Source organism: Periplaneta americana, chromosome 13 (genome assembly GCF_040183065.1).
Source record: "Periplaneta americana isolate PAMFEO1 chromosome 13, P.americana_PAMFEO1_priV1, whole genome shotgun sequence".
In the NCBI taxonomy this organism is placed as follows: Eukaryota; Metazoa; Arthropoda; class Insecta; order Blattodea; family Blattidae; genus Periplaneta; species Periplaneta americana.
Window position 1 is genome coordinate 63,197,787 of NC_091129.1, and position 27,994 is coordinate 63,225,780.

The following is a 27,994-nucleotide window of genomic DNA, read 5'->3' on the forward strand; positions in this document are numbered from 1 at the left end:
CTTACACGAAAGATGGGAAACATGACAACACTGCTCCCCCTTCTCTGTAAACTGTCAAGTCGGAAGTAGTTTTGGTCAAGGTATATAAGTTATAAGGGATGAGTAAGGAATATTTTGAATATTTAAAAAATTGTGGTTTTTCATTTATAAAGGATGTTTTTTTTTTTTCAATCGACATGTACTTTCTTCTTCTTTTTTTTTTTTCTTTTTTTTTTTAGACCTCAAAACGTACAATATATATATATATATATATATATATATATATATATATATACATACTGTATATATATTTTTTTACTGTTTATGAACTAAGCTAACAGTAGTACCCACTAGTCCGAACCAATTGGGACCAAGGCCTGTTCGGATTTATCGAAATTTTGGAATAAGCAGGGAACAGAAATGCAAGAAGGATACCACACCTTGTTCCTTCCCCACCCTTCACTGTCCACCATTTTTTTTTCAGTTTCCAGGTCTAATTCATTCACTAGCGATAAAGTAAGTTGTGATGTGTATTGTACATGGTGAGTTTCTAAATACTATACCACTAAATGGACTAGATTTCAGTTAAAGTATTCTTTTTTTTTTTTTCTCCGTATCTCTCTCTCTCTCTCTCTCTCTCTCTCTCTCTTGGCATGTTAGGATTATCTGGAATTTCAGTTTACATCTCAATGTACGTGTGCATAACAGAGAAATGCTTTAATATATTAATTTACCACTATGGATAAAAAGGGATCATGAATTAAAAATAATCATAGACAGAACCTTAGCTTAATTCAGGCCCCCTTATTCTCCATAGTGATAAATTGATATACTGAAGTATTTATCTTTGTTACATAAATATACATTGACATCATAAATTTGAGGCAACTGAGCATGTTAGCTCAGACGCTTGCGTTTGAGACCTGTATTTGAGAAGTCCTGGGTTCAAACACTGACGACAGCCAACCTGATTGAGGTTTCTTTTCGTGGTTTCCACATTCTATTATACTATATATTTTCAGTAATGAAGGCAAATGCCGGATTGGTACTCAATTTCCAGGAAAAACAGATCCATAACCCTCTGACAATAGTAGTATTTCAGCCATCATAATAGTTGCAACATTGTACACGAATAGCATCAGTCAAATGAGAGTGTAAATGTCCGACCCAGAGATAGATGGTGTTTCGGTCGGGATTTAAGTGTCCAACTGTTGTGTTTGTGAGAGAATACCTCGGAGATCCGGTCAGGGTTAAGTGTCTGCTGGCACAGTGGATGTCATGATAGTGTGAGAGCACCCCAGGTCGGGGCATCAGATATCTCTGGGTTAGAGAGAATGCCGAACTTCAGACAAAATGATATCACATCCATAGTAGAGTCGCAATATGACCATTGTAGTTAAAGTGATTATAAATTGAATAAAAAAAATTAGGCAATTTTTAGAAAGTACCGATCAAACATTTCAGTCTTTTGTAGATATATACCACATAAAATTGCTACAGTATAACATCAGTTTGAATTTAGTTTCATTGAAACTTGAGGATAATATGTCCTTAATTTAATTTAGTTTTTAATTATAATTTAATATAATTTTAAAAAGTTAATTTTGATCGGTTTCACCTCACAAGTTGGGGTGAATACGATCACGTATTTATTTTCCCTATTCTATCGGATTTAGACTGCCAATGTGTCAAACCAATCACTATTTTGTGTTTTAAAAAATATGTGTAAGTAGAATACATCAAATTTTAGTGCAGTTTTAACTTTTAATCTCGTACAATATGTATTAGAAATGTATGAAAGTATCTCTTTACTAATTCACGTAATATACTGTATATTCTTGTAGAAAATCTCTCAAATACATAATTGACATCACATGTATAATTCATACATTAAACTAGATCCAGTGATGTAAATTTTCAAATGGTGTGACTTACTATTCAATGTTATGATCATTAATGTTCTTGAAAACATAATCTGTATCACGCCTTCCATGCTCTGACACAACCGAATCCTGAGAGATTACAGATTCTCCGTCGTCAGCACTGTCATCATCACTTCCAGTAATACCCCTTACTACATTCCTTTGCATGGAGTTAGGAGTAAGCGTTTTCCTCAATGAGTTATTTTATTTGTTGATTCATCAAAACAAATCTTTTTCAATTGCATTTCAAATTATGCTGTTCTTCCTTCTCCTGAATTATTGTCACCTGTGTCTCCTTCTTCAGAAATCTGGGCAATGACTTTTTTGGGACAGAAGGGAACAATTACTGTCTTCCTGAATCCAGACAAGGCATTAGATTGGGAATTCATGCCTATGTTTACAAAAGCTCCCTTTGTTGTATACCGCATGATCGGATTTACCCCACAAAATTGTAATATCGTGTTTAGTGAAATGTAGCATCAAAATGACATAAGCTATGCACATGCAAATTAAAATTGGTACGTAAGAACCCTCTTATAAAGTAAAAATATCGTGATATACCAATTTAACAAAAATGATAAGTTGCAACAGGAGAAGTTATCTCAAGTACTACCTTTTTCGACAAACTCAGCACACATTAGAAACTTATTGTATGCTCTGTAGCCTACCATTGTTGTAGACCAATTACTTAAGAATAAAAAACAAAAGTCAGCTGTGTGATTATTGTTATAGTGAAATGCGCACACTCATCATAATTGAAAAATGTGCAAATCATCGGATTCGCTCCATTTTACGGTAATAGTTTATGAACGTTTTGAGATCTTAAGAATCCAAAAATGGGAAGAAAGAAAAAGTACATATTGTCATTAAAGAAAACAGACTCTTTGGCACACTCTTTATAAATGGAAAACATAGTTTTTTGAAAATATGTACAAAATATCCTTTTTTCATCCTCTATAACTTTTGTATGTAGAGTTTCTTCATATAATTAAAAACAGGAAAGTTACAAGCAATATTCCATACCTTCTACTCACATGGTATGTCAATATATATTATGTATAAACTTAAGTTTTTCCATGTGTGATCCAGAAACATGTTTTTCCATGTACCAGACAAATTTATTGCTGTGCTGTGTGATTCAGAAACATGTTCTTCTATGTGTTAGAAGAATTCATTACTATGTGATCCAGAAACATGTTTTCCATGTGCTGGAAAAAATTAATGCTGTGCTGCATGGTTCAGAAACATATTCTTCTATGTGTCAGAAGAATTCATTGCTATGTCATTCAGAAACATGTTTTTCCATGTCCTAGGAGTATTTATTGCTGTGTGATTTAGAGTTTCTTTTTTGTGTCTAGGTCAACCAGAATTTCCACCCGATATCTCTAGCGAAGATGCAGATATTGTAGATCCAAATATTCAGTCTCAACGTTCGCCAGTGGTGTCACCTCATAGAATGCAACCATCTACGTCACCAGCAGCAACTTCAGATCAATCACGACGATCACCACCAGTTGCTCATTCATCTCCACACCAAGCAGCAAGATTGGATCAAACACAGCAATCATCAGCACAGTCTCCTCTATTTGATTTATCTCAATATGAGGCACTGGAACATAGAGGTATGAAATTGTTTCTAGGATGTTCTGTGTGGCTTAAAGTAGCTCGAGAATTTTTATTGATGTATCCAAAAGTTTTAATATGTTATTTATCAAACAGAATATAGATTTAAGTTGAGAATGTAAGGTACCAAGCATTTACAATCTCTGCCAATGATAAAATCGTCGTAGAAGTATGAAATATGAAGTTTAGAAATCTTTTGAAACTATTTCAATATTACCTTTATTTATTTAATACTTCACACTGACTGTCTCCCCTTAATATTTTTGTTTTTCTTGTTGAGATTTCTAAATTATAATTTTTACTATGAGATTTAGGTGGTGAATAGAGTAACCCCCTTCCCCCCAAGAATAAGGGTCTAAGTACATAGGGAAACAGTGTACCATATACCCTTATTCCAGCAGATATTCAATTCATCTTCAGTGTTGCCAAAAAGAACTTGATCATCTGCATATAACTGAGTATCTAGGATGGTGTTTCCTTGGAATGTGATGGCTCCATGTTCTGTCAAACTCCAATGTCGAAGGATTGAACTGATATGCAGGGTGTTAAAAAAAAGTATCCAATATTTTAGGAGGTGCTAGTATGCATCAAAACAAGAAAATAATGTGTAATAAACATGGGCCCTACAACACATACTTTCTGAGATCCGTACATTTGTTCATAGGAGGTGCTCAATGTGACGTCCATTCATGGCAATGCATCCCTCTGCCCTTCGGCATAAGGGATCAGGCACTCTTTGAAATTGATCTGGTTGTTCTTGATAACCAAAAGTCTAGGGGATTTAGGTTTGGGGAATGAGCAGGCCAAGGTGTGGGGCTTCCCCAGTCAATCCAGCGGTCCTGAAATGTCAGCATCAGGTGTTCACGCTCATTGCGGAAAAAATGTGCTGGTGTGCCATCATGCATGAACCACATCTGTAGTCTTTGCTGACATGGCACTTCAGCAAGATAGACAATACGTTAATAAGAAAGTCCTGATAAGTAGCCCCACTTAATCTCTGTGGTGGCACATATGGCCCTTAATCCATTGCCAAGAATGCCTGCCCATATGTTGATTGAGAATCGGTGCTGATGCCTTATTTCTTCAACTGCATAGAGATTTTCATCAGCCCACGCATGCTGATTACGAAAATTCACAAATCTCTGCTGAACTCCGCTCATATCCACAACCAAACGTTTGTTTTCAGTATTCCTTGCGACGTATCAGTATTCCATGCCAGGGGTATGACTAACTGGTAGCCTGCTGTATTGTAGGGCAGAAAAATGCACTGCCATAAATGGATGTCACATTGAGCACCTCCTATGAACAAGTGTTCAGATCTCAGAAAGTATGTGTTGTAGGACCCATGTTTATTAGACATTTTCTTGTTTTGATGCATACTATCACCTCCAAAAATATTGGATACTTTTTTTAACACCCTCTATATCAATTCAATCATTCGACATTGGACTTCTACTGAAACTTTTTTTTTTCTAACTTTTATTGTTTACTCACAATGCAACAAAAATGATATTTTCTGAGAAATGTTGTATGTTATTTATGTACGTACACTCTTCATAGTAAGTGTTCAAAATGTCCTCCACCCTATGCTAAACAATGTTCTGATCTCCTCTTAACATCCGTGACTGCACGGAGAACTTCAGCACAGCTGAGAGACACACATGGTGTGGCTTGTCTAATTCTTTGTTTCATGTCTTTTCTAGTTGTTGGACGCACCTGGTAGATCATGTCTTTAATTCTCCCCCACAAGAAGGATTGCCCGTGACCGAGGATTGCATCATAATACAGTGTTTAGAATTCTCAAAGACAACAAATTTCATTCATACCATATTTATCTCCATCACGAACTTGGGGACATGACTTCCAGACTTGTGTTGATTTCTGCAACTGGTTTCCAAACATGGATCGTGATTTCGAGCTCAGAATTCTGTGAACTGATGAGGCAACTTTCAAAAGTAATGGTCAGGTGAATCTCTACAATTCCCATTACTGATCTCTGGTTAATCCACACTGGCTACGTGAAGTGGATTACCAAAACATCTGGAGCCTCAACACATGGTGTGGCCTCCTCGGGCATTGAGTCATAGGACCATACTTTTTTGAGGAGAACTTGAATGGTATAACGCATGCTTCTTCTGAAACATTTTGCACCAGTTGCTTCATGATGTTCCCCTTGCACTTCAGTTAACGATGTGGCTTCAGCAGGGTCATTGTCCAGCTCACTTTTCATGTAGGGCTCGGTGAGTTATTAACCAATTATTCCCCTACGGTGAATTGGACTAGGAGGACCAGTAGCCTGGCCTGCCCGATCTCCTGGCTTCGCTCCAAATGATTTCTTCTTGTGGGGGAGAATTGAAGACCTGTTCTACCAGGTGCATCCAATAACTAGAGAAGATATGAAACAAAGAATTAGAGAATGTTTCTCAGCTGTGCTGAAGGTCTCTGTGCAGTCACGGATGTTAGGAGGAGATCAGAACATTGTTTTGCACAGGGTGGCGGGCATTTTGAACACTTACTATGAAGAGTGTACGTACATAAACAACATACAACCTTTCTCAGAAAATACCAATTTTGTTGTTTTGTGGGTAACAATAAAAGTTAGAAGAAAAAAAAGTTTCAGTAAAAGTTGTTCCTTTTTAAAAGTAGTTTCCAATGGCACCTTTAATGACCCATGTTCTCATTTGAAATTTCGATGTTGACCACATGTACACCTACTTCCGGTTTGTTGCGGGAAATGGTACTACCACCAATTGATTCTTTACATAGGTTTTGGTTATCAAAATTTTTTATGATGAACCAGTATCACATAGTTTTCGAGAAAAAAGGCTGATACAGGTGGTCTGAAACACCTGGGGGGGGGGGGGTCCAGTATCACATAGTTTTCGAGAAAAAAGGCTGATACAGGTGGTCTGAAACACCTGGGGGGGGGGGGGTGCGTGCGTGCGCGTATGCGCGCTTTTTTTTTTTTTTTTTTTTTTTTTTTTTTTTTTTTTTTTTTTTTTTTTTAATAGGGTTGACAGAGGGCAACCTTGCTGGACACCACATTTTATTGGTTCCCAAGTAGAAAATTCTGATTGAACATTTATTGATATTATATTATTTTTGTACAGGTTATAATCGCAGATATATAATTTTATTTACAGTGTCATCATTGGCTGAAATTTCTAAGAGTATCTTTCGGTCAACTTTGTCAAATGCCTAAGTTCACATTTGTGAATAGCAAAATTAATTTGAATAAACTGAACAATAAAGCCATTGTTCCAAAGAAAGCCTAATCTCATAGTAGAGCATATTGTTGTTTTTGCTGTTATTATTATTATTATTATTATTATTATTATTATTATTATTATTATTATTATTATTATTATTATTATTATTATTATTATTATTACTACTGAGAATTGTGTTCATTTTGTATCTAGAACCATCAGTGTTTGCACCTAACCTTTCTGACGATGTCACAGATCCACATATTCAGCAGCAGCCATTGCCAGCTGAACCATCTCCACAGCAGGCACCATTATTAGATCGAACACCTGTAAGATCAGCAACAGAACAAACAACTTCTGCTGAAGAGAAGAGAAGTGAAGAACAAGAAGAAGCGAGATTTAGAATGCTTCAGAGACTACTGCAGACTTCTACAGGGAAAGATAGCTATTTGGACACAATAGGTACATGATGTTTATGTGTATGTGTATTTTTGATATCAGTGATGATGTTGGTTTCCAGTGCTTGACGCTTCTCAGCTGGTTTCAATTGAAATGATAACCAAACATTTTCAATTTCTACACCTTACACATGTAAACTTCTTGTGGAAAGAAAATATGACACATTGATATTTGAATAGCCTTCCAAGCCATACAGTAGCAAAGTAAATTTCACTAATTTTTCTGTACTCTTACAACTTTCTTTTTTGTGCTCTCTCATATATATATATATATATATATATATATATATATATATTTGCTCAGCACACCAGTGCAATATCAGTCAAATGGAAAATTGTAATACAATTGTTTTTTTTTATATTAAATAGTTAGGAATATAAATCGCCATACTAATAAGACACAGTAAGGGCAAAATATTACAATAGAGATAACTAATACAAACTTTTAATAAAAAAATGGGACTCCAACACAGTACTTTTTGATTATTAATGGAGAAAAATTTGCTCCGCCACCGGGGATCGAACCTGGGACCCACAGTTCTACACATTGGGCGCTCTAACCACTGAGTTACGTCGAGGCTCAATCAATGCAATGGCAGCTTGGGCAGTGCTGGTAACAGCATCTTTTATCCTCTTATGAAGAGCTTAGAACCTGAACAAACTGTCTCCAGTGCACTTTATTTTAAGCAGTTAATTCATTTAACTCTCTTCGAGGTGTTGCCAGTTCTGTTGACTTCTTTTTCAACAAAGTGCCACCAAATATTTTGTGGACATCCTTTCTACTGCTCAGGAGATTCCAATCTAGTTCCATCCTTTCTATGCCACTACTACTTTTCTTAATGTTTTCCCTATCTACGTCCATTTTTTTTTTTCTTTATCTCTTCACACATCATTGTTTGTTTTGATTATTATATGGATTTTCTTACAGTTGACACCGTTTCTATGTTCTCAGTTTGCATTTAATTCTATCTAAACACATGTCCTCCTCTAGCATATCCTTTGTTTTGATAATAAATATAGTTCCTGGTTAGCTATTAAATTTTGCCAGTAGATTTTACATGTCTTAAGTAGCTATTAATAAATACTGGGATTGTATTGAGAGTTGGCTCATTTAAAGTATAATTTTCGCATGCATATAATACATTATTGTTTCTAAATTTGTATAGAATATGCGAATATTTACTTGTTTGGATATATGTGGAGAGTTCTAGAGTGGGTAGAGCATTGCAAAGGCAGATTTTACTTTATTTAAACAACTTTTTATGTTTTGAATTTCAATAAGACATGATTCAGAAGTTACAAAAAGAAATCCAACTTTAAATTATTTTTTCTCAGAGCCCCCACCTTTGGCACCAGCACGAGTGGAAGATGAAGACTCCTCACAATTGTGGCAAGATATACGTGACTACAGGGACGACGTATTATTACCAGCAACAGAAACTACCCGCAGACGGGATCTACAAGATACTGACTTTCTCATGAGTGGCATTCAAAGATTACCAGAGTTCTTCGATGAATCATCAAAGAGCAGAACAACACAGCCTGCGCCTCAACCAGCTTCTGAAAGACTGGTTGCCCATTCCCGACCATCCTTAGCTCGACGTATACCAGTCCCTGTAACCCGCCAACCTCCAACAGCTCAACCAGCAGCTCCTGCAGTTCGACGATATATTTCAACTGGCCGACCTGTGTCTGCTCCACAGGAACCTGTAGCTCAACGACCTGTGTCAGTTCAAGCAACTTCTACAGCTCATCAACCAGCACATGCAATTAGCCGACCTGTGTCAGCACAACCAGCTCCTTCAGTTCGCCGACCAGTGTCACCTCGAACACCATCTGCAGCTCGTCGACTTGTGACAGCTCAAACAACACCTACGTCAGCTCAAGTAACAAAAGTTCAACCATCACCTGCATCAGTTTACTCTCCAGTAACTCGTGAAATACGTCGACCATTAAGTACACCTTCTCGCACTCGACCTCAGGCACAAGAAACACGTGGCAGTGGAATACCAGTTGCATTCAGACCAAAAATTGGTCTTCAAACAGAAACACGGCCAACAACTGTACTACCTCGATCATATGATGAAGATCTTACTGGCACTTACGTAAGTACCCACATGGAGGTGGTGTGTAGAGCCTAAGAACTCACATACAGTATATTGAATATGAATTTATATTGGATATCTTATATTGCTGTTGAAATATAGAATACATGACGTTTCATAAGTTGGATATATCTTCGCATTCAGGTTAAAAAAAATGCTAAAATGTTATTCTATTTTTTGAGAGTTGACATTAACCACAACTAGTACAATACTTTTTTTCTCTTTTAACGTGGAGACAAAAGTAGATCCGTCCTTCGAAGAGTCATGTATTTATTTTATTTATTATTTATTTATTTATTCAACCTGGTAGAGATAAGGCCATCAGGCCTTCTCTTCCCCTCTACCAGGGGATTACAACTACAATATTAAGACTACAATTACAATTATAATTACAATTAATATTGAATTTACAAATACAATAAAAATCAAAGTACTAAAAGATTAACAGACTAATAAAAAATAGACAGTTCATTGTAAAAATTAAGAAGAGAGAAAAGTTTTTTTTTATTAACTAAGTAAAAATTAAACCTACTCTACGCAGTAAGAAAATGCTTAATAAGTTTGCTTTTGAACGCTACTAAATTCCGACAGTCTCTGATGTCACTGAGTAGGTTATTCCACAAGCGCAAAAGCGAGATTGTGTATGATGATGAATACGATGATATCTTATGTGTTGGTATGGCTAGTATGAGGCTATTTTGCGTGCGTGTGAAGAGGTTATGATATGATGACAGGTAACTGAAACGGGAGGCAAGGTAGGTAGGTGTAGAGGTGTGAAGGACTTGGAAAAGGAGAACAAGAGAACGAAAATTTCTACGTTCATTAAGCCGTAGCCAATTTAGAGTTTGGAAGGATGGGGTAATGTGGTCAGCGTGACGGACATCGCAGACGAAGCGAACACAAGAATTATGAACACGTAATCTTTGCGACTGGTTGACATTGAGGTCGATCAGTAGAGAATCACAATAATCGAAGTGGGGCATTACTAGTGTTTCCACTAGTATTTTCTTGAGTGATGGCGGGAGGAATTTTCGAATGTTGTTTAAGGAATGTAGTATGGAAAGCACTTTTTTGATAATATGGGTTACTTGATAATTCCAGTTTAAATGCGTGTCAAAGTACACTCCAAGGTTTTTAACACAGGAAGAAAAAGGGATTATTGTATCGTTTAACTTGTAGTGTATATTTCATTAGCAATAAAAAAATGCAATTCACCTTCTACCATTGCTTCTTGTTTCATTTTAAAATCCTTAGTGTATCTTGTATGAAGTACAGTTTGACCCATGTTTCCTGTACTGTGGCTGTCTGGATTGGCACATACAGTAAAACCCCGATTATCTGTCACCCTATTAACCGATTGGTGGATTATCTGACTGTCTTTCTCTCTCACAGAAAAAAATATCAAGTACTGTACATTATATTAGTACGAATTTTTTCTGCAGAGTGTTTTTTACAAACCTTTACTCTTATGCATTATGGCCTACTGTTCGAGTGGCCGTAAAGTTTAACTTCTATGCAAAATGTCTTCTACAAGTGTCAAAAGAAAACATGTTGTACTACGGAAAAAAGTGCAAGTAATTGAGTTGTTTGGGAAAAGAGAAAATGTGGTTCATCTCACATCACAATACGAGATAGGAATTACAATTGTGCGCGATTTATGCTGATGAAAAACAAAACATAAACTGTATAAAATTTGTAAATCTACTGTTACTATCTTTCCGCAGACTGTCGTCATAAGGAGTTTCCTTGGCCATTAAAAACCCGTCGTTGAAAACCAGACTTAAGTAGGCCCCTACAATAAATAATGTTTTAATAACTGACTTATCAAAGAATCAAACATGAATTGTAAAAAAAAAACAGACTTAAATTAGTGAACTTCTGATTCACTACCTAGCGTATTAAAAGAAAAGACCATGGAGGAAATTACGAAAATATTATGTACTTAGTTTATGAAAACTTTTCATGGTATGGATTATCCGATTTTTTCGATTAACCATTCACTCCACCCCTTCATTGCCACGGATAATAGAGGTTCTACTGTAGTTATAATCTCTCACATTTATTAACCATATACACATATTCGCTTCAACTACGTATTTTACTATTAGTTTTAGTATACAGGGTCCGGCATTTGGTTTTGACGAGTTTCAACATGCTTTTGTAAAGGGACTATAAGGTTTAAAAGTTAAAAAATAACAGTATGTAGCTTGAATAATGCAATTTATTGGAATGTCTTCATTTTTTAAACATTACACATTTCAAGTGATCCCCTTGGTATCTTATGACCTGTTGTAATCTTACACGAAAATTGTTCATGACACTTTGCAATAAACCTATTTTTCAATCCTGGATAGAGTGTAGTCTGGTTTGAAACACACTTGCTTTGAGGTGTCCCCACAAAAAGAAATCAGGAGCTGTTAGATCTGGGGATCAAGCCGGCCAATTGATATCTCCAAACCGAGAAATTATGCATCCTGGGAAGAAATTTCTCAAGAATCGCAGTGTGTCTCTGGCATCTTGTTGAAACCACATGTCATCCCTGTTTAGTGCTCCTCTAAATGTCTGTAACATCTGTCGATACCATTCACCATTCATCGTAACAGCTCTCTCGTTTCCATCTTCCAAAAAATAGGACCAATTATGACTGCAGCAGTAACAGCACACCATACGGTCACCTTTTCACAATGTAATGGCCATTCATGCAGTGCCATAGGATTTGTGTGACTCCAGTATCGGAAATTTTGCTTGTTGATGAAGCCATTTAAGTGAAAATGTGTATCGTCTGACGTAAATTGTTCAACACATTATCATTTTCTTGAAGAATGGCACCAAATTCTATTGCAAAATGAAGTCGAGAGCCCCGATCTTGTGGTTTCAACTGCTGAGCAACTTCAATCTTGTAGGGATGAAATTTTAGATCCTTGTGCAATATTTGACGAACTGTCCTGTCAGATATGCGCAAGGCTGCAGCATGTCGCACTGCAGATCTTGATTGACTTCGTTGCACTGCCAATCTCACTCTTTGGATATTTTATGGAGTACAAACATAATTCTCACTAGCAGAACTTCTTTTCCATTTGTCCTCATTTTTTTTTTTTTTTTTATTATTTGCTTTAATCTCTGTTGCTTCATTGCATGTAAACCATTTCATTAGCAGTATTCCCTTTGAATTACAAAGATACGATATGTGGCAGTGTCTTTTCGCTAATATTGCAGATCTAAGATAAATATTGTATGATGTTTTATAGTTCTTTCCAAAACCACGCTGTCAACTGCTGATTTTAATATTCTGTCACTTTCGGCTTCGTAATGATTGTCCATACATTTTTAAGACTGAGAGATTGAGCATTATTTCACAAAATGTGCTGTTAACCTTAGACCAAAGAAGCGATTCCTTTTTAAGACACTTTTTATTTAACGTGTTACCATCACCAAAATATCAAGAACATAGTTTTATTTGCAGTGGCAGCTCATAAACATTTAATGTCTAGTGCCAGAGATAAGGAATTCATTCATTCATTCATTCATTCATACATAGTGTTCTGCCCAAGGGCAGGTCTTTCACTGCAAACCCAGCATTCTCTAGTATTTCCTGTTTTCTGCCTTCCTCTTTGTCTCCACATATGATCCATATATCTTCATGTCGTCTATCATCTGATCTTGTTCTGCTCTGAACTCTTCTCCCATTTACCATTCCTTCCAGTGAATCCTTCAGTCGCCAGTTTCTTCTCAACCAGTGACCCAGCCAATTTTTTTTCTCTTTCTGATCAATTTCAGCATCATTCTTTCTTCACCCACTCTTTCCAACACAGCTTCGTTTCTTACTCTGTCTCTCCATTTCACATGCTCCATCCTTCTCCATATCCACATTTCAAATGCTTCTATTCGCTTCTCTTCACTTTGTTGTAATGTCCATGTTTCTGCCCCCTGCAATTCTACACTCCACACAAAGCACTTCATAGTTGTCTTCCTTAGTTCTTTCTCCAGAGGTCTGCAGAAGATATACCTTTTTCTATTAAAAGCTTCCTTTGCCATTGCTATTTTTCTTTTGGCTTCTTGGCAGCGGCTCATGTTACTGCTTATAGTACACCCCAAAGATAAGGAATAAACAGTACCTGTAACAGCAATAATAATAATAGTAGTAATAATAATAATAATAATAATAATAATAATAATAATAATAATAATATTATTATTATTATTATTATTATTATTATTATTATTATTATTATTGTTATTAATGTTATTATTGTTATTACTGTTATTACCATTTACTATTATTATTATTATTATTATTATTATTATTATTATTATTATGACTCCAGTAGTAATAATATTATTAATAATAATAATAATAATAATAATAATAATAATAATAACTCCAAAATGTATACAACTGTATACAAAGTCCAGACAGATGAGAGAAAAAATGCGGACTTGTTTAATAGATAGATAGAGTAAAACATCAGTTCTGTGGTCAACAATGATAGAAACATAGTACCCTTAAATGCTGTTGACTTGGTTAAATACTCATGTTTTTAAATCTTTATCTAACTCAGAACTGAAGTGAACTAATTCACGAAACACACCCCTATATTCTGAGTCCTCAGTTTAATCGTGCTCTCTTAATGCTAAATCTACTGTCGCATGAAATTTTATAGAATTTATTGTTAAATTTAGGACATCTCTGTTTTTCTCAACTTGCTCATTGTGTTTAAGTGTGTAATTTAAGTTTAACTGAATTTCAATATTTGCTTTAACCAGTATATACAAATTGAAGACGTGTTATTCATATGAACCTTTGATTTTTTATGTTTTTATTTTATCCCTTAGGCCTACATGCACTAAATCTGTAACACCCACTTTTGACTAGTTATATTAATCTCGGAACAGAACACATGGGAAACAGAAGAACGCATTCTCCATATCCACACAACCAGTTTTTTTTTTTTATATATATCCAAGTTGAATTTCCCAGATCTGTTAGCTTTAGCACTTTGCTGTTTTTGGTGAATATTTAAATGCCGTGTGTAAGTCAATTATTTAATACGAAGTTAGTTTTCATAATATGTTAATGTTGAAAGCGGAGATTTTAATAAAGTGATAACCAAATTAATTTCTTCACAACATTACACAACACGATAACACTTCACAGGTTCACAGTTTCAGACTACAGTTAGTAGAAATATACTGAAATAAAAGCATTCTGAAGCAAAGTATTTTAAGAAACCAGAAGGGTTACCTTATTTTTGCAGCCTTCTCTCTAGAAATTATTCCGACAAAGGGATAAGGGATTGAGATAGTAAATTAGATTATATACAGTTGCCCAAGCATTTCAAAAAGAGAGAGGCAAACTATGCCTGGCAAGTTTTAGATGCTGAAATGGACGGGAGAAGGTGAACATTGCGCGCACATCCCACTATATATCTTATGGGATGTAGTGCCTGGTACAGATTCACGCTGTAAACTCTGGTTACAAAGTGGTTGGCGCTAACGTTAATGTTTGTGGTAGAGTTTGCAAGTTTAAACCCAACTTGTTTCTCTCTGGTTTTGCGCGGAAAATATGAATTCTCCTTTCATCTCTTGTGTTCTGGTAGTGCCATGGCACGATGACACTGCCTCTAAAGTCGCCCTGCTTATTTGACAGGTTGGATTCATGCTTTGCTCCATAGTCAGTTGTTTGCAGACATTACGTGTAGTTCTGGTTATTCTTGTTGTGCTATGCCTATTTGAATAGTGTCAAAAGTGAAAGTTGTTTTGTGTGTAACACTTCGAAAACACTTTGAGGTTCGGATAGTGCAAAAGAGAATAATGCCGTCTGTCTCTATCGCTTCTCTAAACTATAATAATGTAAATATGTATTAAGTCAAAGCTTATTTAGCAACCTTAGAACCAGGGGCGTATACTGGTTAAAGGGTTTGGGCTACCGCTGACCCTATTATTACACAAAATATATCTAAAAATTACTTTAATTTTAATTACTATGGTAAAACTAATAATACAAAATTATTACATTATGTTATATTATAAACTCTTTCTTTTGTAATTTCCTTGGGCTACCACCGGTAGCCCGCAAAATACGCCCCTGCTTAGAACTTGTTATTTATTGAAATAGTTGTTCCTACTCAAATTATTTCCCAATGACCTTCGTATATTACTTTGTCTTATTATAGTAATAATGTTACGTGCTGTTTGTGTATTTCAAAAATTGATATTAATTACGATATTCTGAATGTGCAAGATCAAAAGAAAATTTTGTATGCATTTTTTCTGTATATTATATTATAAAAAGTTAATATTTATTTATTTATTTATTTTTTATTTATTTGTTTGTTTGTTTGTTTGTTTGTTTGTTTGTTTGTTTGTTTGTTTGTTTAATCTGTGTTCACATCATGGCGGATTAGATGTATTCCACGGTATTCCAGTTCTTAATCCGCCATCACTCTCAATAAAAATATAACAAAAACTAATACATATTGAACCTATAAGTATCCTCTGTTTACAATAATAATAATAATAATAATAATAATAATAATAATAATAATAATAATAATAATAGTAATAATACACAACTAATAATAAGTATAGCTCTTGTATTTACAACTCCTACCTTAGCTTTTTCATTTTTTATGCTCAATCTCTTAAGAATTATTCTGTTAACTTCATTGACTACTCTTCGTAGTTTCTTATCGTGTGACTACTCAACATTTATAATTCCATCTCCGTTGGAGCTTTGACTTTCTCTTCCCATCTAATTTTAACTCTAAAAAGAAATTTTCCTAATTTATGTAGATTGCTGGCGTTTAGCTGACCATTCATTTTTTTATAAGCTACTATAGCGTTTATTTGTAGAAATTTTTTGTCTACCCAACTATGTCTCAAATCATTCGTTGCCTGACACTTTAGCACAATATGCATTGCGTCTTCCGCTAGTCCACACAAAGGACATTTATCCTTCTCTACGTTCCCTCTCTTATTCTTGAGCCTCCAGATACCTAATCTCCACCATGCCATTCCTGTTCTCTCTTCCCTTGAATTTAGTCTACATATTCTTCCTGTTCCCAAAACTGCTTAACCTCCCTATAGTATTGTAGTGAACCTAGGTCTTTAATATTACTAAAAATATCTTGTCTCGAAATTTCATTTGCCCTCTCTTTTACTATTCTTCCAATAGTTTTCGTGTTTATAGACCCTAGTTCTCTCCATAGCCAATTTAGACCTAACCTGTTTATTTCTTGTTCCAGCTCCTTCAGCCAATTCGATTTCCAATTAGCGGCTTTCATACAAAAGATACATGTTTAAAAAGTTAATATAATTAAATATTCTAATTTGAAAAATGAGTTGGAATAAAAATGTGCAACTATGCTTATATTTTAAACGTTATGAAAGTGTTGCATGTTGCAAGTACAGCAGGTCAAAATAATATTTTAAGATAGCCAACATACTGGTTTTATTACCATTGCCTAGAAACTAATGAACATATTGCTTCGTATTCCTTGCAAACATTTTCATGTCATCATGTGTTCTAGATACGAGTTCCAAGACCTGGCACTGTGCCTCCACCATCGTTTCAACAACGTGATTTTCCCTTCAAGTCAGAATTGTCCCCTGTGCAGCCCGTGTATCCATACCCTACCACACAGCCACAAGCCGATATTTTAAGTGGTGTTCCAGTTAGTGGTCCCAGAGAAGGCGAAGTAGAACCCGAGGTGAGTGTTTGTAGTTTTAAGAGTTAGAAAATCTTCACTTTTTTTTCAATTATCTTTTTAATGGTAATTGTGTGAAGCCATTACAACGAAAATAGCGTAAAATTCCTACCTAATTGAAAAGATATTTAATTTATTTTGTCTTTAATGTTACTTTTCTCTTATGTAAGAAAGGTTCTAAATAATACTGTGAAAGGCATGTGTTTTAAAAATTTCGTACTGTACATTATTTTCATCTTTTAAACTATGCTTTGAACTAAAAGTGTCTTCAGAAAGAATCGCATGACTGGTAAAAGCCACAAGCTCACAAATTAAAGTGGTAGATAGCTCATTTATTTCAGTATGCTTTGATAACATAATCCCAAGGGAAAAAATTGAACTCTCTGCATCAAAATCCACAGTTAATTCCCGATTTACCACGAAAATCGTCTGTAGCTGCATTTAGATTGGCAACAGGCCATGATTGTTTGGCCAAACACCTGCAGAGAATTGGAATATATCAGTCTCCTAACTGTCCATTGTGCAACTCAAACCAAGAAATGGATTCGGAACACCTCAAAATCTGTGCTTCAGTGGCTGGTCATGATAATATCTTTGAAAAATATTGGAGTGCAAGAGGTCAAATGACTTTATTGTCAAATGCCTGGCATTAGAAAACAACAACAACATTTCAGTATGCATTAGTTGGGGTATATGTAACAGATTATAAGGAAGTTAATATTAAATTATTTGTCTGTTACTATGTAAAATACTAGGTTTACAACATAACGACTGCTGGTCTGTGATAAAACTCGGAGCACAATACCGCAATTGCCAGTCTCACTCTGTTTTCATCTTGAATCTTGCGTACACTACTTCTAACACTTAAATATAAATGATTGATTAAGTGGCAAACTTACTAGTGTTAAATTATATATAAAAATGCCTGTACTGTGATGCAAGCCATGTCAATTGTAAGAATGTATGGTTTCATGATGTATCTTATTCAGTCCAGTTCAGTTTCGTTTACTGTAAAGTGCAATGTGTGTCCATCATATTAAACTTTCTCAGAACACAGTCATATCTAGAATGACAATTTTATACTGGAATTCCTTGGAATCCCATGTTCCTAATAAATTTACGATATACAGATTACTAGAAAAGTTCAAACTGAGTCCGTGTTAGACAGGAAGAAAAACAAAAAACCGACTATTCTAACGAAGGAAAAATTAGGCGAGATAAGGACTGCAAAGGAAAAATTAGCCGAAATGTAGGGGCTGCATTGGAAAGAAGTCCGAGAAAATCGCTGCCTTGTTTAACACTTCAAATCAATGTGTTAGTAATATCTGTTCACAAAGCTATATTGTTGTTGTTTAATCAACTCTCCGAAGATAGTCTGAACCCCACAAGTGATACCAAGAAGGCACCACTTATGAGGCAACTAGGCGAGGAGATAATGGGTAGGGTGGCCAGTTCCTTTTCTCTCCATTGCATACATCGCCCACTAGCTACATATTACACTAGTCAGACTTCAGATCCATACAAACAATTGTTCTTCCTCTGACACATATCGTCAAATAAGGTAGCTGCCTGATAATAGATGTGCATATCAGTCAGAGTATTCAAACTGAAATTAAGACTGTATAAAGTAACTGTAGGGCAAAGACTGAATTTGGTATTCCCAAGAAACTAGTTCGATTAATTAAAATGTCTCTCAGTGAAACGTACAGCAGAGTCTGTATAGGCCAGTTTTTGTCTGATGCTTTCACAATTCGCTGCAGGCTAAAGCAAGGAGATGCACTATCACCATTACTTTTTAACTTCGCTCTAGAATGTGTCATTAGGAAAGTCCAGGATAACAGAGAGGGTTTGGAATTAAGCGGATGACATGAATATGTTAGGAGAAAGTCCACAAACTATTTGGAGAAAACAAGGGAATTTTACTTGAAGCAAGTAAAGAGATAGGTTTGGAAGTAAATCCCGAAAAGACAAAGTATATGATTATGTCTCGTGACCAGAACATTGTACGAAATGGAAATATAAAAGTTGGAAATTTATCCTTTGAAGAGGTGGAAAAATTCAAATATCTTGGAGCAACAAATATAAATGATACTCGGGAGGAAATTAAACTTAGAATAATTTCATTTTAATCAATCACTTAGAATAAGTATGAGAAATACCTGTTATTATTCGGTTGAGAAGCTTTTGTCATTCAGTCTGCTCTAAAAAAAAAAAGCTGAAAGTTAGAATTTTTGAAAGTTATATTACCGGTTTTCTTTTATGGTTATGAAACTTGGACTCTCACTTTGAGAGAGGAACTTAAGGGTATTTGAGAATAAGGTGCTTAGGAAAATAGTTGGTGCTAAGAGGGATGAAGTTACAGGAGAATGGAGAAAGTTACACAATGCAGAACTGCAAGTATTATAGTCTTCACCTAACATAATTAGGAACATTAAATCCAGACTTTGAGATGGACAGAGCATGTAGCACATATGGGCGAATCCAGAAATGCATATAGAGTGTTAGTTGGGAGGCCAGAGGGACAAATACCTTCGGGGAGGTCGAAACGTAGATGGGAGGATAATATTAAAATGGATTTGAGGGAGGTGGGATATGATGGTAGAGACTGGATTAATATTGCTCAGGATATGAACGATTGCGGGCTTATGTGTGGGCGGCACTGAACCTCCGGGTTCCTTAATAGTCATAACTAAATAAGTAAGGGCAAAGACTGACAAATTGGGATAGTGTTGGCAGTGTTGCATGACTTCGATATTGCAATCTGTGCCTGATGGGGAAATTAATCCTGAAATGCTTTCTTTTTCTGATGAAGCTTGCTGCACTTATCTGGTCATGTGAACACACAGAACAAAGATATAGGAGTTCTGAAAATCTGCGTCAGTTACATCAGAGCCTCTTCATGATGTGAAAGCAGGAGCGCAATGTGCTCTCAGTGCAAGATTAATTGTTATTGGTACAATTTTTTTTCACAAAACAATAACTTTTAAAAGACACGTGCTCCCTTTTTCTGAGAATTAACATCTGAAGAAAAGACCCATGGTTATTTCATGTAGGACAAGGCAACTTTACATACAGCCAATCATATAGGGGAATTGCGAGGTGTTTTAATGACAGAATTGATTTGTCTTATCGTTCTCCAGATAAATCCGTGTGATTTTTATCTTTGGGAAATGTTAAAAGACAAAGTGTATGCAAACAATCTCCACACACACTCGAAGAATTAGAAAAAAATATTCAACTTGTAATTTTGATAATACTATAAATTCAAAGAGTGTTTAATAACGTTTTGACCACATGCCAGGCTTGTTGAGAAGCATTTAAATATTACTGTTAACATTCTTTGTCTTTGGCAACCTCACATAGTTGAGGAAGATTAATTATTATTATTATTATTATTATTGTTATTATTATTGAAGTTAAACTTAGTATTTAAATTACTGCTTAGTTTTCGTACAACTTAGGCAGAAAAAGGCTGGTCTCTTGCAGCTACATTAGGCGATTATGATAGAAGTGCCATGAGAGATCTGGTCCAGGCATTCGCATCTTACGTAGTAAACCAGATATTACGAAAAGTAGTATTCGAAATTTACATTGTATTCATTTACTTTCAATAACTAATAGCATCAAAGTCAGAAGTTAAATTGTTATTGATTTTTAATTGATATACTTTAGTCTTATCGCATGTTTCAGAATTTTAAATTTCTCATTCTTGTTACAGTTTCCAGTCCCATCAACATCTCGTCAAGTGCCTCCCATACCAGGAACTAGTCGAGACCAACCAATGCGAATAGACCTTGATAGGAAGGTGAGGATTTACATTAAAAACTAACCTTCAGTTTAATATTTTTCCTTTTCCTCAAGTCTTAAAGAGATTCGTCCCCTGCAGCCTAGCAGTTACAGTGCTATCCATTGAATTTGAGTTTTCTAGGTTCGAGCCGAGAATGTTGGATTAAAATGGTAATAAAAATTTAGAACATGACTCTCTCTGGGAAGGTAGTAAAGTTGATAGTACATGTTCCAGATTTATGTCAGTATTTCTCAAACATTTTCACATACAGAACCCTTTCTGTTCTCAAGTTCAAACGTGGAACCGAGTAATGCACTATTATTATTATTATTATTATTATTATTATTATTATTATTATTATTATTATTATTATTATTATTATTACATTGGGAAACGTGTAATTAAATATCTTATTTATTTATTTATTTATTTATTTATTTATTTATTTATTTATTTATTTGTCTACTTATTTTATTTTATTTTATCTATTTCTTCATTTATTTAGTTAATTTATTCAATCTGAAATTAAGGCCATCAGACTTTTTCTTCCACACCACCAGAAGCAAAAATACATAAAAACAAATAAATAAGAAAAAGAGATAAAAGAACAAATACAAATATAAAAAAAAAACATAACTGCAAAAAGAGGGGAGGAAAAAAAATAAAAGTAAAAAAATAAAATCACAATAGGTACAAAAAAGGTATAATATACTGATATTATTAATTGCCTAATATATTTAATAATTAAAAGAAATAACTAAACATCTAAAAGAAGTAATTGATTGTACAAATTTCAAGAGGAATGGAAGAGTAACGTTTCGAAACTTTTACAGTAAAGTTAAGATATTCTGTTTACTGCATTGTACTCTACTCAGTAAGAAAATGCTTACTAAGTTTGTTTTTGAATGCTGTTAAATTCCGGCAGTCTCTGAGGTCACTGGATAAAGTATTCCACAAACAAGATAGTGAGTGATGATGAATACGTTGTGCTCATAATACACATACGAAGCAATATAATATTTGGCTTGGGCAGTGTCTATCAATTTTATTGAAATCACAAGTTTCATGTTTTAATGGAAGTTATGAAGGAAAAATTACAACTTACATTTTATGCAATTCTTATAAAAGTTTTTCCAGAAACATCTACTTGCAATATATCAATGGGAAGATTGTGTTTGCTTTTAAGCATTTAAAGTACAGATACTTCAATATCAGCTTTTATGTTTGAAAGCTATAATCTCATATCTACTTCTGCATTCAATCTGCTTCGATGTTTGGTTTTGGTGTACATATAAGCAGAAAATCAGTTTTCACACAGATAGGCATGAAAGGAAGCAGCACCTTAAAAACTTCCTTTGATAATGTTGGATATTCTTTGCCGAGGCTGCACCAAAATTTCACTGGAGAATGCTTCTGACACTGAATTGTAGAGTTGAATTGGATATTAATTCTGTTAACCCTTCGCATTCTTCAGCTGTGAAGCAAAATGAGTTTTTTGAATATCAAATGGAAGAAATGAGAGAAAGGGTACAATAACAATCTTCAAACACAGTAGAAACAACAGATATTTAGCAAAAAGTGGTTTTATTTTTCTTGCTTATGAATTTTCTTTCATGATCTATTAAAAATTTTCCATATTACTAAATTTATTTATGATTGTGACATTATTTGTGTGTTATATAACTTGTCTTGAATATACATCTTGGTTACACATTTTTAATACTTTTATCACTTAAGATTTAATAAATTTGTTATATAAACTACATTCACATTAACTCAGGAAAGTTGTTTTTATAACAAACAAAATTGTAGACAGTAATTATTGTGTTGTTGGATGGTGATTGTAATTAATTATGGTTGTAGTATGACATTTTATTCATTCTTGATTCACACTTTCAACATTCATATATATCTAATGATAATTAAAACTTATTAAATTAACGACTTTTATGCTTCGTTGTGTTAACTTACAAAACTCAATATGATGCTTTACCTTAGTGACTTGTTTGAAATTGGTGACAAATCACGCTCAAATTAGTTACTAAGGTAAAGTTGTTGTTGTTCTCTAATGGCCGCAATTTGGGATCATTTAACCCATTTTGCTTCTTGCTTCCCAATAAATTACTAAGGTAAAGTACCATATTAAGTTTCATAAGTTAACACAGTGAAGAAAAGGAGTTGTTAATCTTACAAGTTTTAATTACTTATGAACTATTAAGTTATTTAAATTAAATAAAAAACAAGTTGTCTATGTTAATATTTAAATTATGATGTTATTTTACCTGATTGACTAGTTTCGATGTTATATCCATCATTGAATGAAACTTTTAACAATTATCTTGTAAATCTTAGTACCACAAATAGAGATGATTATTTCTTGTGGAAAATAACTAAGAAACTAAAACGTCCTCAGAGATGATATCACCAGTCACAAAAAGCAATGGTGATTGAGCGAGAAATGACTTAAAAAAAGCTGAATTTTTTGCAAGTCGTGTACCGGTAGCAAAAATTTTCATTCCAAATCCAGCATCTACAGTAAATTGTAATGATGATGAAATTTATAAATTTCTCAGTGTCCCACTTCAGATGTATTTACCAATTCCGAGTTCTTCTTCAAACGATGTCAAGAAAGCAATAGAAAGAAAACTATATCCAAAGAAATGCCCTGGCTACGACTTGATAACTACTAAAATTCTTTTGGAACTCCCCAGAAAAGCAATAGTGTTTATTACAGCTCTAATAACATTCTTAGAACTTATTATTATCCAGCACAGTGAAAAGTTTCTCAAATTATCTTGATTCCAAAACCAGGGAAACCACCAAATGAAGTGACTTAATATCCAATTAGTTTGTTACCAATACTATCTAAATTACTTGGAAAAAAAAAAATTTTAAGAGATTGTGGCCAATTTATTATTACTGACAGCAACATTATACCTGACCATCAGTTCGGTTTCCGAAAAGAACACTCTACAATAGAACAAATTCATAGAGTCGTAAATAAAATTGAACATACCATAGAAACAAAAAAATATTGCTCTGCTGCATATTTTGATATCCAGCAAGCCTTTGATAAAGTCTGGTATCTCGGTCTAGGTACTTTGCAAACTGAAAGTCATACTTCCGCAACCCTACTATTTATTACTTTGCTTGTACTTAGCTTCGACAATTTTCAAGTAAAATTCTGAGAACATTTCTTCTCATTCTGTTATATATAAATTCAGGTGTACCTCAAGGTTCAGTCTTAGGCTCTATATTATATACAATTTATACAGCTTATTTTGCAATGTCTAATAAAGTATTGGTGGCTACTTTCACTGGTGACACTGCTATTCTTGCCCACATGAAGATCCATCAACAGCATTTGAAGACTTGCAAATTGAATTAAAAGAAACAGAAGACTGGCTAACTAAATGGAGAATACAAGCAAGTGAAAACAAATCAATTTATGTTATTTTCGAAACCAGAAATGAAAACTGCTCTCCTGTAACACTTTACAACAAAGTACTTCCTAAGGTACACAATGTTAAATATTTGGATACCGGTATGCATTTAGGTCACTGATTAACATGGCGTAAACATATTTAAATTAAATGCGAAGAATTAAATTTAAAAACATAAAAAAATCTGTTATTTATTGGACTTAAATCAAAACTGTCATTACAAAATAAAATTCTTGTTTATAAAGTTACCAGTATACTGAAACCAATCTGGACATACAGCATCCAACTGTGGGTAACTGCTAGTAACTCAAACATTGAAATACTGCAGAGGTATCAATCTAAAACTTTACATTCCATTGTCACTGCACTATGGTATGTCTGTAATGATGTCATTTATCATGACCTAAACATTTCAACTGTGAATGAAGAAATCTTTAAGTTCAGTAAAAAATACCTGCACTGATTAAATCAACATCTCAATCATTATGCATTAAATTTACTGGATAATAGTAACAAAATAAGAAGACTTAAAAGGACCAATGCTCTTGATCTTGCATTCATTTTTACTACATCTGTTTGAAACATTGTTATTTTTCTTATGGAGTGTTGTCATGGGATAACGTCTCCACTCATGTCATATTCTTTTATAATATTTACTTATTGTCTATTCTAGACAGATTGTAAATTTGGCATGTATTAAATAAAATAAAAAAAATCCATCATCCTCTGACTTCTAGTGAGTTCCCTCGTTATCTTCTGATTTGCTGTTATGACTGGGTGTGTTCATGATTGATAGTATAGTATCAAAAAGGGTGTGTGTTCTGAAATTCAATTGCACTCACTAGAATTCAGAGGATGCTGTATATAACATCGAAACTAGTCAATCAGGTAAAATAACACTATAATGTAAATATTAACACAATGAACTATATAAAGATTATTAATTTGGTCGTACAGAATTATCTGTTATTGTTAATATTTGTTAGTGACTGAGAAAAATTCGCTCCAGCTCAGTGGTAGAGCACACAGTGCATAGAACTGGAAGTCCCAGGTTCGATCCTCGGTGCCGGAGCGAATTTTTCTCCATCATTAACACAGTGAAGTTATTTATTTAATTTAAATAACTTAATAGTTCATCAGTTATTACATAAGTGTTAAAGAGTGTAATCATTAGTATTAATTTGTACACTGTTCTCACAGGTGGGTCAGTATGGATTTGATGACAAATCATGGCATGACACTGAAGTGGCTCTCACTCATCTTGAAATGGATCTCGAGAAAGCAACTGAACAAATGATGAGAAATATTGAGACGGCCCTAGGAGAAGGTGTTGATGAGTTCCAAGTATTGGAAGCTTTACTGGACAAGGGAATCCCAGAAGAGACGGTTAGCAGAACAGTGGCCCGTAAATATGGTATGTTCAATATTTATTTTATCATGTCAGTGTTATTACCTTATTACGTGCTATTATGTGCGTGTTGTATATCAATACAACAAATGTTCTTAAGAATGAAGTTGCTGAAACTTAAAATTTTCACTGTAATATTAACTAGTGCGATAGTTTTTTTTTTATATCAGGCAGTATATGTACTAGATTATATGAACATATACCTACAGAATATTGATGGCCTAGATCTAATACCATGTATATGACTTTTTCAAAATTTTCAGGAGAGATATAAAACTAGTGATTATACAAGTGTTAAAAGAATGTATCCAACAATGAATAGTTATTAAAGTCTGTCCGCTCTTTGAGTCCTAAAGTAAACATTAACCACCTGCCAATGACTGCAAGACATTCTACTCAAGAGAAGTAGGGCACAGTCTAAATCCACGCACAAATGGGAAACAAACTTATTGGTCTGGTGTGTACAGGTCTGGTTTTAGGTGAATGGATACAATTTGTTAGTTTACATTAGGACTCATTCTAAGGGTAAAAACATGTTGGACTTGTTCATCTCACCTCTCTGAGTAGCGCTCCTTACTATTCATCTCTCCTCAGCAGAACATAGTGAAGCAGTTCACCTCGTCACATTTCTCGCTGTTTAATATGGTGGGAAAAATTCAATCAGCCACTTAGTTCCTTTCAGAGAACACAACATAATAAACATTAATACGTGCGTTGTCACTTGTGTCAGCAGCTAGAGACATTTCCAGATAGATCGTACGAATACTTAATGATGTCTCAGTCATCTTTCAATTGTATCTCGACCCTAGCAAAGTCTAAAATCCACATACATAGCCTACTCGTAAACACTATTTACTGCTGAAGAGAGGTTATAGTATCTCTCAAGTAACAATCTAATAGGAATAATGTACTATAATTAAATTGTAGCAGTGTGAGATGAAAATAAATGCAAGTAAGACGAAGACCATGGTCACAGGGAGAAAAATAAAGAAGGTAAACTTACGAATTCTAAATGAAACAGTAGAGCAGGTGGACAGCCTTAAATACTTGGGGTGTACTATAAGCAGTAACATGAGCTGCTGCCAGGAAGTCGATCACTCCCAGTGTTATGGCTGGGTTACGAAACTGAATTTCGCACTCGTCATAGCTCCGCAAATTCATCACGATTGAGAAATTTCTTCCCCTATGAGGACTTGAACTAGCACTCATCTGTTCTGCTAGATCACATAGCTTGGCAGGGGGCAAAGATGCTATTACTCATATTAATAACAAAAATAAATTATGTAAAAAAGTTGCCTATAATTCCAGTCTACTTCAAAACTGTTAATGTTAAGCAATCAGTATTAACAAATTTAAAGTGATAGTTAAATTCAAATCTTGTTTAGACCATAACAGTTGGTATAAGAACTAATACTTGCCAGGAAGAAGGAGGAGGAAATGATAGTTATTAGGCCATAAAACAAAAATTATAATAATATCCTCTTCAACATATATTATGCAGGTCAAAACACAAAATATTACTATTAAAAGGGTCTTAACTGGAAGATAGGTCTAAGTGGTAACTGATTTTTATTATTTATTGTAGTACATTTTGGATTACTTCAGGTGAAGGTGCTAGTACTACTGCTGCTCCATTGGACCAGTTGAGTGAAGAAACAGAACGTGAACTAAGATATTTTAAGGAAATTGAGAAATTGGTGAATGAGGAAGCGCATGACGTCGATATAGCTCTCAAATTTGTTCAGATGGATATTGAAAGTCGACCCAAAAGTGAATTTCAGACTGTACCAAGTCTTAAACTTCCTGAAGCACAGAAAACTTACGCTCTTCGTCGACAGTTGCGTGATATTCGCAAACAAACCCAACCTACTACTATTGCCGAGGTACAGTGGTACAGTTATCACTGTAATGTAGAGTTTTGGTACCAGTACTTATTTTATAGTTACTGTATATGTTAACGAATTTAGAATTCGACGAACATTAGGAGCATACTTACTGTTGAATTATAACTGATGATTGTTGGAGGTTTAATTTCAAGTTAAAGTTTTCTATATCATTTTATTAGATAATGTTTACACAGTTTAAACCAGAATTAACTCTAGTTTAGATTCCGTTTCAAATATTTACGCTACCAGTATTAAAGCGTTGTATTATCGTTTATGTAAACTTGTCTACTGAACAAAATCCAGTAAGACAATAATATATGAATTACAGTACATATTAACATGCTCGGGCATGGTTTCGATTCCCACTTGGACTGATTACCTGGTCGAGTTTTCTGAGATTTTCCCCAACTGTAAGGCAAATGTCAGATAATCATCTCTGGGCCTCATCTCTCCAAATACGATCTCTTT

General features: G+C 34.4%; 1 protein-coding gene across 2 annotated transcripts in view; it reads left to right on the forward strand.

Annotated features, from left to right (window-relative positions):
* The window catches only part of LOC138712005 (histone H3.v1-like), a 107,222-nt gene that overhangs the window by 74,447 nt on the left and 4,781 nt on the right, over nt 1-27,994 (forward strand). For both annotated transcript variants that reach the window (XM_069843373.1, XM_069843374.1), the window contains 6 exons: nt 3,260-3,523; nt 6,989-7,195; nt 8,527-9,296; nt 16,826-17,005; nt 20,721-20,807; nt 25,433-25,646. In XM_069843373.1, coding sequence (XP_069699474.1) covers nt 3,260-3,523; nt 6,989-7,195; nt 8,527-9,296; nt 16,826-17,005; nt 20,721-20,807; nt 25,433-25,646 — 1,722 coding nt within the window. The remainder of the gene's footprint in view (nt 1-3,259; nt 3,524-6,988; nt 7,196-8,526; nt 9,297-16,825; nt 17,006-20,720; nt 20,808-25,432; nt 25,647-27,994) is intronic.